We start from the raw sequence: 12,986 nt of genomic DNA, 5'->3' as shown, positions 1-12,986 counted from the left end.
CTAGGCCTTCATTCTAAATAAGCATTTGTTTTTAACTGACTTGCCTAGTTAAATAAAAAAAATAAAAAAAGATGGGCTTCCTTTCTGAGCTCCCAGAGTCCAGTTATTTGAGGCCTGTGGTATTCTGGGAATGTGTAGGAACAAGGTCAGACCTGACAGAGGAATAGGGTCACATATCAGCTGTCTAACAAACCTGTCTATTTGCTGAAGAAACACAGCATCTGTCCTTCTGCAACACGCACCCATACACACACACCTTTATTATTGCACAACGTATTGCACAATTCAAACACTTTGCTCTCCATACATACTGTAAGTCAATATTTTACTATACATTTGTTTCGAGTGCCTTCCATTTAGGCGATTTATATCTCTGGCAAATTTTATTCCAGTTTATTCTATTGAACTTTTATTTGTATGTATTTTTTTAAACTTCTATTTGTATTTTTGTCACATAATTGAGGGGTGTACCTGCAAGTAAGCATCTCATTGTACTACAGCATTACCATGACACCAATGGAGAGTCCAGCCATTCAACCTTTCATATCTTCAGTGTTTCCTGGAGAAAACTCCATTGATAATTTCTTCCATGGCCAAACAATCATCCATGAAACTGAAATCAACTTAGTACAAAAGGCACACTGAGCACAATGGTTGTAAAAACAAAGCAGAGTCAAGTAGCAATTGAAAAATAAGTGTGATTAGATAAGTTGCTTTGCGTGGGCTCTTGAGTGTGTCAACATAATTGTTTCCATACAATGCCTTTCAATATCACCCCCCTTCCCACACTGGAAATCTATCAGTCACTCAGTTTCAGATACAACCATACAACTTAGTTACCAAGGGCTATGCTCACAATCAATACATGTATCTTCCAATATGCAGCAGTCCCTATCGTAACTAAATCATTGCACTGTTGATTTGCATGCATCTAAATTAGATCCACCACTATATGTGTTACAAGGACAGTATGAGATGGATCCAAATTGTTTTAGACAGGGAGATTTATTTAAAGACAATTTTCCTGCTTTGCAGTTGGTCTTTCCCTCAATGGCTTGATCTCTGTCCCCAATGGATGTTATATAACTATGGATAACATGTGATCATTAACTAATGTTATGATAGAGTTGTTAAATACCTGCTACCGTCTGCATACAATCTGTTAATGGTTTCTTTTGTCCTAATAAGTTTTCCTCAGCACCCTGCCCACTATAGTGATAAGGTCCAAATTACTCCACCAAAAGATAATTTTTATCTACGTAGGCCTACCATCTTGGGGAAAAGGAGTTATATTCCTCCCAATCAAAGTCCTCTCAATAATATATTTTCACCTCTACATAACTTTCATCAGGTCAATAAAATCACTTACCTCATTTTTTTCCACATTTCCACTAGGTCCTTTACGTACTCCAGTTCAAGTGTCTGCACACAAGTCTCATTCATTAACTTTTTCCTACTAGCGCTGGCTTTGCTGATAGCTACATTTTTGAGGAAAAATAACAGAGATTATGTTGTCTCACCTAGCTATCTTAAGATGAATGCACTAACTAACTGTAAGTCGCTCTGGATAAGAGCATCTGCTAAATGACTAAAAAGTAAATACTGTATTTAGAGTGTGTGTATGTGTGTGACCACAACTATAGAGTTTCTCTAACAAATGTAACCATGGGTCATATGAACCAAGTAAAGCTTCAGAGATAATGACTCAATATGCTGGTGGCAGATACTGAGCAAACCACTTCCTCAGTTCCTCTGTACAACATACAAAAAAAATAACATACCTTCTCAGTTTATGAGAATCTATTGCAACCTCATCTGGGTCTTTGACACTAGGTACATTGAGTGGAAACAAGATAAGGGTTGAGAGCAGTACACAGCAAGACAGATATGAAAGTTCACACCATTGAAACTTCAGAAATAAATGGAACAGTTTGAGTATATTCAATGTACTCATATGGCATCATCTATTTATCACCAGCCACTGAAACGTAAAAGCAGTGCGGCTCAACTGCTTACTCTGATTTGTTTCCTTCTTGCGACATGAGCTTTTGCCATCAAGAACTATAGGTTCAGTCATCATCCCATTCATCCATGCCTGAAGTGAACAGAAAGTGGAATCAGGTAGAGCCGAGGGAAACCATCTTCCTCATGGTTAATTTACTGAACTATGCGGTCATCATTATATCAGCGATGCTTGAAAGTGTTGCAGCCAAAGTAAACAGTTATGACATACCATCAGCTATTGTGTGAAAGTAGGGCCAGATGTTCCAACTATTTGACCCTGACTTGATTTTGGCACAACTGAGGAACAGATCCAGGTTGATTAAGATTTAGCTGCACATTCATTTTAGATTCCTACACCAGACCGTTTACGTGATCTAAAACCTCTTCCACATCGTCTCAGACTCCCATTGATACTTTCAACATCATCAATAGGAAGTCGAAAAATAGTCAATAACCCAAAATGGTTAAGGTTTTCCATGCAAAAACACGTACCCATGGAAAAGATCTCTTGTGCTGTGTTTTTAGATGTTGATGTTGCAATTCAGGACACTACAGCATATAAAAGCTATTCAGTTTTTCTTTACTTCCAACAATCAGCAATATTTTCTCTGTGGTCAGCCATCTGGTGACACCACAGTTTAGTCAATATTTCAGTTCCTTTAAAAATGTCCACACAAATCCTGGTCCTGGTTTCTCACCATGGTCAACAACAAGTTGTTTTCTTTTACCAGTAGGGGGCAACCTTAGCCATGTTATAAGTATTTATCACTATTGCACACAAAGAAATAACACAATAGACAACTCAAAAGTAGATGACATTCATCCACATAGATGTATAAAAACAGTGAAAAATACCCATAATCTCTATCAGCAGTAACTCAATAGAAACAGGAGTTTTTTAAACACAATATTTCAAACAAACATTGTTTTTGTCAAAACTATTTATGATCATAAGAAAATAGACACAGTAACAGCACTGAAGTTGATTAACAACCTATACTCCAAATTCTATTTGGACATTTTCCTGCGTAACCCGCATTGCTGGTATGTTTGGTCAGCTGAACACTTTTCCTCGGTCTTCCAACAGCACTTATGTAAGTCAAGTATAGGAGCCGGTGAGAGAAAACAACCTTTTCTTTCCCAAGGACACCCTCCCAGGCAAACCGGCGACCCAGGGACACCCAAGCATACTCTAGCAAAAAAATGAATGTTAATGGCAATAAGTAATCAAGATACAAGGACAGCTTTTTCAGCTTTTCGGCTCAGGTATTCAAACCAGCGACCGTTCGGTTACTGGCCCAATGCTCGAACCACTAGACTACCTGCTAAAAAGGTAACTTGAAACACATTTTCGCTATGAAGAGCTGTTTAGCTGGTTAAACAAAGGTTAACCATGTATTGGCAAAAATGTATGTCTGAGTCATGAAAGCTTACCAGCAGGCAGAGGTACTTGCCGCACTGGTAGCCTATTCGCGGGTACTTTTTCATTTTTTACTTTATATATATATATATACACACACTGAACAAAAATATAAAATGAAACATCCAACAATTTCAAATATTTTTCTGAGTTACAGTTCACGTAAGAAAATTAGTCAATTGCAATAAATTCATTAGGCCCGAATTTATGGATTTCACATGACTGGGCAGGGATGCTGCTGCAACTCGCTGTTTATTATCTATGCAGTCACTTTACCCCTACTTACATGTACATATTACTTAAATTAACCTGTACCCCCCCAAATTGACTTGGTACCGGTACCGACTGTATATAGCCTCGTTATTTTATTGTTATTTTTGTAACTTTATTTTGATTTAGTAAATATTTTCTTTAGCTCTTATTTTGTCTTAGAATAGTGCCCCATGTTGGCGGTGGGGTTATGGTATGGGCAGGCATAAGCTACAGACAACGAACACAACTGCATTTTATCGAAGGCAATTTGAATGCACAGAGATACCGTGACGATATCCTGAAGCCCATTGTGAGGCCCATTTTGTTTGTAGGTATCTTTGAAATCCATAGATTAGGGCCTAATTTATTTATTTCAATTGACTGATTTCCTTATATGAACTGTAACTCCATAAAATCTTTAATATATATTTTTTTTCTTTCTTCTAGAACCTGGGTATTCAACCAGGGGTTCGCAGCCTGCTAGGGGTCCGTGGAAGTACTGCAGGGGTTCTGCATTTATACTGAATATAAATAAAAATGCAACATGCACCAATTTATATATATATACATATATTTAAACACACACACACAGTCAAAAGTTTGGACACGCCTAATCATTCAAGAATTTTTCTTTATTTTTACTATTTTCTACATTGTAGAATAATAGTGAAGACATCAAAACTATGAAATAACACAGACTCATGTAGTAACCAAAGAAAGTGTTAAACAGGGGTGGTAGGGGTGGTATCCAGAAGATAACCCTATTTGGTAAAAGATCAAGTCCATATTATGGCAATAACAGCTCAAATAAGCAAAGAGAAACGACTGTCCATCATTACTTTAAGACACGAAGGTCAGTCAATCTGGAAAATGTCAAGAACTTTGAAAGTTTCTTCAAGTGCAGTCGCAAAAACCATCAAGTGTGATATATATATATACACACACACACACAAGAATATTCTGGAGTATCAAATTGAGGTAAAAGGAACATTCCTTGCTCCATAATGGTTGTCTATGATGAAAGTGGTACATATAGTGAACAGTGTAACGCTATCTCTAGGTTTCACAGCAATGTGCCCATGTCCATTATAAAAGCTGGCCTAAAATCCAGTGGCTAAAGTGATGGCGGAGAGGGTCTGTGTAGCCACGGAGCGTAGGGCGAAGGTAGGCACTGAGAGAGGGGTGAGCAGGTAGAGCTGATGTTGGGTAGTCTGCAGGCCAAAACACTTACACTCCTCAGTCACCAGGTAGCACTGCAGCGGCTGGTGGGAGAAGCCCAGGGCAAAGTCCTCCCGGAGGGAGTCCCCACGTTGGGCCTTCTCCCCTGGGGTCAGGGCCGGGGTCTCCTCCAGAGGAAAGTAGCGAGTGGTGGTGAAAGTGTAGAAGAGCCTGAGCAGCTCCCAGCAGCGTGCCTTGGAGGGCAGAGGATGGTCACTGGGAGGATGGTTGGGGTTAGTAATGATGGCTTTCACATAGGAGACAGAGCGACGGGACTCTCTGTTGATGAGCAGCAGAGCCAGGACATCAGGGCGGAGGGTCACAGAGCCTGGCAGGCAGCGCTCCCCCACGGCCAGGCTACTTCTCAGGGCCTCCAGTAGAGGAGACCAGAAACAACCCACCAGCTCGCTCTCAGCCCTGTGCAGGGTGGGACTGGGGCCGCACAGCACGCACACATCCGCCCCCGGAAGCAGCTGGAAGCGTAGCAGGCGATGTGCCACCGTGGGGCTGCCCTGAGGCAGGAAGACAGGGGTGTCACAGGACGCAGAGCCTGAGAGGGAGAGAGAGCGGGCCAGAACGGATAGGAGAACCAATTCCTGCGGCGCCAGACGCCACCATTTTTCCGTGGCGGTGGCTATCCGTCCGTGGACCATCAGGCAACCAAACTCGCTATCTGCAGCCTGGGTAAAGCCGTCTAGGCCCTCCTGAAGCAGGGTGGCGTTGGGGGGCAGCAGGCAGTCCGCGCAATGCGTCAGGTCCCCCATAGTGCCCTCCTGTCCTTGTCCCCCCTCCAGGAGCTGGTCGATGAGGCGGTAGCAGGAGCGCAGGTCCCTCTTCAGCCGCTCCACGTTCCTCAAGCTGGCCAGCTCATCCTGCCCCAGCACCAGCACCATGCAGTTCCACACGTTCTCCAGCAGGCGCCGCAGGTGGAGGTCTTCTCCTGCACCACCACCTCCCTGCTGGGCCTGCCCACCGCTGCTCACCGCTATGAGCATCACGCTGTCCTGAAATACCCTCCACACCATCCGGCCTCCGCGATCAGTCTCACAGCCAGCCAGCACCACCCCCTGGCCCGCTCCGAACATGTGCACACCGTTCAGGGAGCCGATGATGGAGAAGGGGAGTTGCTTAGAGGCCCCCCGGGTGAAGAGAGGAACCCCACTGTTGGCAGTGAGGCAGAGAAGCTGCACAGAGCCTGCCTGTTGGAGCATCATGTGGCTGGGGTGGCCAGGCTAGGCGCTGTCCTGAACCATCCACTGACTGGCCCTCTGGTTTAATGATGGAGAAGATTCAGCTCTAGTCCATGGTTATGGGACACTTGCAAGAAAACAAGAGCAGATGCATGCAACAAGAAGTTATATAATAGATCGTGATTACATAATGCATACAAGCAGATATCACTTGTCATGCAAACATGTCGCAGATGTGTATTTGCAGACAACTTTTAAGCATTTAGCTAGTTACTATAACTAAGCAAACACGCAAAATGCCACCTCTCTTTTTCATTGTTTTCAAGTCAACTAACACTGGACAGGATCCATCTCCCTCTGTTCTCTCTTCGTCACACTGGTGCACAGCAACTGAGACTGACTGGGAGCAACTGAGACTGACTGGGAGCCCAACAAAGAGGGTCTTTAACACACACACACAGGGCCTTTCAACCAGACTGCGCCTGTACAGATTAATTTTGTATCGCTCAGAAAGTTGGCAGGAATATGAGCATTCGTGATTTCAGACGTTTTTGTTATGATACTTATTTTTGTGCCCTGTGTGTGTGTTAGCTAGCTAGCTAACGTAGCGATAACTTTTTCACTGTAAACAGGACAAAATGATCGAAATAAACTTGGTAGCTATCTATTTTACCAAAATACGTGTTGCCGGCAAATAGCTAGCTCACTATCTAATGTTTTTTTCCCTCTTACTTTTCTTTGCTGAATTCCTTCCATCACGAAACGAGTTGACTCCATTCACGTTTCCACAGCAACTGGCACTGGCCGTTCTCACATGATCCATTCATTCAATCAATCAGATGATGTCTCTAAAGCAGATCTTATATCAGTTTATCATACCACAATCCTAATTGACCACTTGGAGAATAAATAAAATAAACTGACTTTAGATCAGTGTTTACGGGTGCATAATCCCTCTTCCTATTTCCGCCTTTGCCTCTGGTGAACTGGCCAGTCAGGTTCGAGAATGTTGCGGCTGTTCACGAGCGTATTGTCTAGGCGGCGCATGACAACTCGCAGATCCTTTCAACATTAGAACAGAATAATTTAATTCGTTTGAGGAGTTTAGGTGGTTTATAGATCGAATAAACTGCGCAGCGCCAGGCATACATTCGTGAATAAACAGGATATTCATTTACGCTGTCAGAAGAACTATCAACGAAGCCAACTAATAAACAATAAAAAGGTAAGTGTCAAATATAGACCGAAGCAGAACACGTTAGCGCAGCGTTTCCCGAACTCGGTCCTCAGGACCCCAAGGGGTGCACGTTTTTGTTTTGTTGCCCTAACAATACACAGTTGATTCAAATAATCAAAGCTAGATGATTAGTTGATTATTTTTAATCAGCTGTGTAGTACTAGGGCAAAAAACAAAACGTTCACCGAGTTTGGGAAACCCTGCATTAGCAAGACATACTTATTGACAAAACGTATAACATGTTAGATGAGATTAAATTTTTTTTTTTTTTTAAAGTCAGTAAGAAATGCTCATGGTGTCAATAATAGAATTTAAGGTATCAAGGTATAGTAATAGATAAAGTAGCCTGAATTGCGCTTTCCTTATTCCGAGATTGTAATGAATTACTCCATATTTCATGCTGCATCTGATTTATGTTACACATTGTAATATTGTCCACAATATCATCACGATCCGCGATCTTTCTTTCCACTGATGTGCATAGGTCCTGAATGAAATGCAGTGTCTAAAGTTAGAACTGTGAGAGTGAAGTTTCTGATGGAAATTGTCCATCCAAAGATAACCTGCTGAAAATCCAAGACTGTAGGTAGCATCTGGTAGATTGGTAGGTAGGTAGCTAATAATGAACTATATACAATGCTTCACAAATACAGACAGATTGCCTTTGGGTAAATTCTAGACTATTCAGCTCATGATAAAACCACATGGTCATGTAGAAGATGTTCATTGAATAGGGAAGTTCTAAGAATGCAGATAAGGGGACTTTAAATGGCTCCTCTGTCTTTGAAATTGACTCATCCGAGCACAACGAGTTCCTTGGCTTTTGATCAGAGCAGAATCCACAACTAATGAACCCACATACCTCTCTTTGTATTCCAGTGTGCCCACTACTGTGATGGGATGATCATATCCTCCACATTTGTTATGTATACCCTTTATGGCCCATATCCATCATCCAATGAAGACTGTGCTTTTTGGGCATCATTAAATGCACTTTCTGGTCTTTGCATTTTTACCCTACTATTTCAACAGTATCAAGTTCCCCACATCGCTTAGCAACTGAGTACTCATGCATGTCAGTATTGCATCATTGAAGTTTTTTGTTCCAAATCAACTCTGGCTTCTCTATTCAACACTCAGTACATCAGATGCTCTGTAGTTGGTTTCAGAAACCAAATTGATCAATTTCCAGATAACCTCTCAACACATCGTATTATATTGAACAAACTTCATGCAAGTAGTGAATGTATTCAGTTCATGACAGACCTTGGGTTTATTTAGTAAACCTAATCTAGTTTTGGATTAGATTCTTGTGTTCTCTTTTCTACAAATCTAACTTTTATTTTTTATTTTACTAGCTGGAATGGAGAACAAAACCAATGGATCACTGGAAGCCAAGCCGTAAGTTTAGAGGGTGGTCTTCCTTCTGAGGCTATAGATGAGGGATAAGATTGATGGCCTTCTGCCTTGTCCCTATACCCATTATCCTGTCCTCTCTGTTCTGTCTTTCTAGTAAGGTGGAGAATGGACAGCTGCCGGATCCTGCTGACTGGGCGGTTACTGATGTCGTTAACTATTTCAAAGCTGCAGGATTTGAAGAGCAGGCTACTGCTTTCCAGGACCAGGTAAATTAACAGAACATAATTTACTAACCTTGCAAGTTACACATTCTTCTCTCTCTCGTGAGTCAGAGCTTCCCAATCCCTTCTTTTCGTAGGAAATCGATGGAAAGTCTCTGCTTCTGATGACGCGGAACGATGTCCTGACAGGCCTGTCCATCAAACTGGGGCCAGCACTGAAGATCTACGAGTACCATGTGAAGCCACTCCAGACCCAGCATCTGAAGAGTAATGCTAATGCATCATAGCATCACCCCATGCTCTTCCATGTGCAACAGGACAGTCATCTATGGAGGAGGGTTGAGAGGCTGGACGGACAGACCAGGCCGAAGACGTTTATGGACAGCAGAAGATGGTGCTTAGAAAACTTATTTGCATCCTTATGCAAAGTCAATGTTCTTTTACTTGAAGTGATGACCGATGCCAAATGGTTTACGCCGTGAAATTAATTTACAAAAGCATGGCAGTGATCATACGGTTTTTAGTTAACTGAGTGATATTGGTTTATGAAAGTAAGGACTTGATTCCTTTATTTGAATACAATTATTTTACAGGTCTTAAAGTACACTGTAGTTTTTTTTTCCTTTCTAAGAGTTAGTTTCAAAATATTCTAATCAAGCATGCTACTGAAGCGGATTCAACCGAATTGGTTAATTTAGGGGACAGTCCTTTTCAGATGGACGCAAAGGTGCACTAGATGTCTGACCTGCTGATAAATGTCCTAACCTTGTCTTGATATTTTCATTATATACAAACTTTTGAACACGGTTTTGATTTCAGAAAAAATTGCATGGTAATTAGTTGGAGGAAATGTGTTTGAACCCTAGTCTTAGAATTACTGTTCCTCCATCACTGTGAATTTTTTCCCTAATGAGCCACTATGAATATTAGATGATCAAATCAGTATCTTTAAGCATCATGTACATCAATGATCTATTTAAAGTGATGCTCTGGGAACTTTGTATAATTTCAGCCTGTAGTTTTGAAAGTGGTGCTTACAAGCCAAAACGGGTCCCCGTTTTGTGTACTATGTTACGAATTTGTGCTTAAGATCCCGGACTGCATATTTAAGCACTTGGGGGTGGGGAATATAGGTTAATAAGTGTTCTTTGATTTCCTTATTCACCATATTCTTTCATCTTAAAAGGGTGGCTTTTTTATTGTTTTGGATATTTTTATCAAAAGTTGTAGTCTTTCCCTTTTGTATTGTTAAGGTGCTCTGTTTGCATTCTGTTATGAAATAAACTACTTGCATCTTTAATGATTTGAGATATCACTATCAGTCTGACCAAAGAACGATTAGCAAACAATCATGTAGAGAAAGAAGAATGTTTTAATTTCTAAATACAAAAAGTCAAGAACAATAATGAATAAAATAGAAAAAGGCACAATAATTTACTTAAACCATCCTGTGCCATGAAAAATAAACCTGTAATCATTTCCTCTAAGGTGGTTTGCTGAAAATAGATGGCAAGTCTTCCTTACATGATTTCTGACATGTTATTCTACACTTCATGAGATTCTGTGGCAGTGGAATGCCATGGGAACTGAATAGCAGTGTTGAGGTCAACTTTTTCCCTGTAGCATCAAAACAAAGGCCTGCAAGACAGGAACAGAGTGAGATAAGCACATGCATGTATCTTGAATGTCTCTGCATTGCAACCAAATACTAGTCTGCAATCCACACTGATTCCGTTTGGATCCAATGAAGGACTACATACACAACCAGAAGAGCACATTTTTGTTTTGACACGAGGGGAGACTCACCAAATAATGCTGTGGTTTGTCTGTCCTATGGGTCTGTCTCACAAGAAGGAGCACACCTTCTGTGGTCTGAAGGGGTTGGTGCTGGAGGAGACCCCAGTGAGTAGGGGGTCCTGGAGGGCATTCTGCATGCAGAACTGCTGAAGGTCTGCTGCTGCCTGGGACACCTGAACAGAAACCATAATACAGGAATATAGTTGTGATCAAAAAAACGACCTGTTTCAACGGGTAACATTGCACTCATTGTTAACTTTAAGACTCCTACAACTATCCCCCTTGAATGTTGCCAATATTAGCTATCAGGTGTGAACACAGATCCTTAAATTAGGCTATGAATGATCCTAGGGCGGTAGGCCACACTCTATAATGACCGACAATTCCAATTCCATTAGAGACGATTAAGCAAAATATTGTGTTATCGCAAGATCACCATTTTTGTGCCTAGATTCCACGCCCTTAGCTAGCTATTAGCCACTGTTAGCTAGATACTGATGCTAGCTGACTAGTTTCCCTGAGCAGGTTTATCAAGTATGTTTGAGTGTGAAATACATTACCTTCACTCTGTTGATGCTCGCTTCAAAACGCAGCTGCTGTACAACTTTCTTCATCGCAACGAGATTTGATGAGCCAGACATCTTAGAAAAGAAGCGGAGACAAATCGAATAGTTGATCACACATCCGGTTTTGAATCTTCTGCGCAGTTGCAGTGTGGCTCAGTAAGCGACCGCGACTCAACTTTCAAAATATTGTCACGTGCAGAAGTAGTGAAACGCCTTTCTTGCCAGCAGTAATTAATATATTAGTAGTAAAAATATACTATAAATTACAGTAGACCATAAACACGAGAAAGTATTCACACCCATTGGCTTACTCATTTTGTTGTGTTACAGCCTGCATTCAAAATTAAATATATTAAAATATATCATTAAATATATGTTTTTCTCTCACCCATCTACACACACAATACCCAATAATGAAAGTGAAAACATGATTTTAGAAATGTTTGCAAACATACTGAAAATGAAATATATGAATATTTAATTTACAAGTATTCACATCCTTTGCTATGACACTCCAAATTGAGCTCAGGTGCATCCAATTTCCTTTGATCATCATTGAGATGTCACTACAACTTGATTGGAGTGCACCTATCAGCCAATTAAATTGTTTGGACATGACTTAGAGACACGTTCTCGGTTAAACTGTGTAAGGAGGAGTCTAGAAGCTAATGAGACTGATTGTTTGACTACAAGTGAGAGATGTTTGAATTTGTTGAATCTTGTTTCACTATTGCAGAAATGCGTTAAGGTAATGGGAAATGGAGAAAAAGTTTGTGAAGCAACAGGTGTGCTGATGTTAGTAAAACGTTTACTGGAGACAGGAGATCAAGTGGAGACATAGGACGAGGTGGATAATTATATAATAAGGCCGTTTATTCACATGTAAAGATATCTTAGTAAATCGTGCAGCACGGCTCCTTCTGTCTGACTCGTATGGAATCGTCGGAAGAGTGCCCTCTAAACAGTTCATACAGATTATATAGGCAACAAGCAAAGTAGGTTGATCTTGTAGTCTGGCTTTCCGATTGGTCGATCTGGGTCGTGGGTAGTCCTGTCCGGGCCTGATGTCGACATTCCATTGGCTTTTCACACAGTTCTTTGTCCTAGTCTCATCCAAAGGCATCCTGCATGTGCGTTTGTTTTCACAGGGCCCTATTCATGGGGGAGGGGAGTGTGTGTGTGGGTCTGACAAAGTAGTGGGGATGGGTGCATGTTGTGTCAAGTATAGCTTGTGCTGAGAAGTGGTTAAAACAAGTTACCAGTATCTAATACAATTTCTTACACTGGCAGTGGTGGAAAAAGTACTAAATTGTCATACTTGAGTAAAAGTAAAAATACCTTAATAGAAAATGACTCAAGTAAAAGTGAAATTCAATCACTAAAATTCTACTTGAGTAAAAGTCTAAGTATTTGGTTTTAAATATATTTAAGTATCAAAAGTAAATGTAATTGCTAAAATAATCTTTATCAAAAGTAAAAGTGAATATTTTCAAACGAGATGGCACAGTTTGTTTTATTGACGAATAGCCTGGGGCACACAAACACTCATAATTTACTGTTTTGTTCAGTAATATGGTGTCGTAGCTCAGTTGCTTTAAGAATGTAATCAGGCACGGTGCATGAACGGAGGCGTGAGTTTTGTACGAAGTAAAGACGTTCATTAGTGATGGGCATTCCGGCTCTTTTCAGTGAGCCGGCTCGTTCGGCTCAGCTCACCAAAAA

The 12,986-nt window shown here is 41.0% G+C and overlaps 3 protein-coding genes across 5 annotated transcripts; 1 reads left to right on the top strand and 2 right to left on the bottom strand.

Annotated features, from left to right (window-relative positions):
• Positions 1-4,289: 4,289 nt before the first annotated feature.
• fuz (fuzzy planar cell polarity protein) lies at positions 4,290-7,047 on the bottom strand. The gene is made up of 2 exons (XM_071361488.1): positions 6,817-7,047; positions 4,290-6,211 (listed from the first exon to the last, which is right to left on the bottom strand). The coding sequence occupies exon 2, from the start codon at positions 6,106-6,108 to the stop codon at positions 4,777-4,779; it is 1,332 nt and encodes a 443-aa protein (XP_071217589.1). The 5' UTR covers positions 6,109-6,211; positions 6,817-7,047; the 3' UTR covers positions 4,290-4,776.
• A 77-nt stretch (positions 7,048-7,124) lies between these two features.
• Positions 7,125-10,201, top strand: LOC139550541 (sterile alpha motif domain-containing protein 13-like). Of its 3 annotated transcripts, none has more exons than XM_071361491.1 (5): positions 7,125-7,309; positions 7,806-7,925; positions 8,680-8,722; positions 8,835-8,946; positions 9,039-10,201. In XM_071361491.1, exons 3-5 carry the CDS (start codon positions 8,685-8,687, stop codon positions 9,186-9,188), a joined length of 300 nt encoding a protein of 99 aa, XP_071217592.1. In that variant the 5' UTR covers positions 7,125-7,309; positions 7,806-7,925; positions 8,680-8,684; the 3' UTR covers positions 9,189-10,201. The 3 variants fall into 3 exon arrangements, with proteins under 3 accessions (XP_071217592.1, XP_071217591.1, XP_071217590.1); XM_071361490.1 differs by having other exon boundaries at positions 7,806-7,929; XM_071361489.1 differs by lacking the exon at positions 7,806-7,925.
• Positions 10,202-10,255: 54 nt separating this feature from the next.
• Positions 10,256-11,417, bottom strand: LOC139550543 (guanine nucleotide-binding protein G(I)/G(S)/G(O) subunit gamma-5). The gene is made up of 3 exons (XM_071361492.1): positions 11,259-11,417; positions 10,708-10,871; positions 10,256-10,539 (listed from the first exon to the last, which is right to left on the bottom strand). Exons 1-2 carry the CDS (start codon positions 11,337-11,339, stop codon positions 10,746-10,748), a joined length of 207 nt encoding a protein of 68 aa, XP_071217593.1. The 5' UTR covers positions 11,340-11,417; the 3' UTR covers positions 10,256-10,539; positions 10,708-10,745.
• Positions 11,418-12,986: the final 1,569 nt, after the last annotated feature.

This window comes from Salvelinus alpinus, chromosome 23 (genome assembly GCF_045679555.1).
Source record: "Salvelinus alpinus chromosome 23, SLU_Salpinus.1, whole genome shotgun sequence".
NCBI classification, from domain to species: Eukaryota; Metazoa; Chordata; class Actinopteri; order Salmoniformes; family Salmonidae; genus Salvelinus; species Salvelinus alpinus.
Note: the sequence above shows the minus strand (reverse complement) of the source record. Positions and strands in the feature narration are given on the sequence as shown.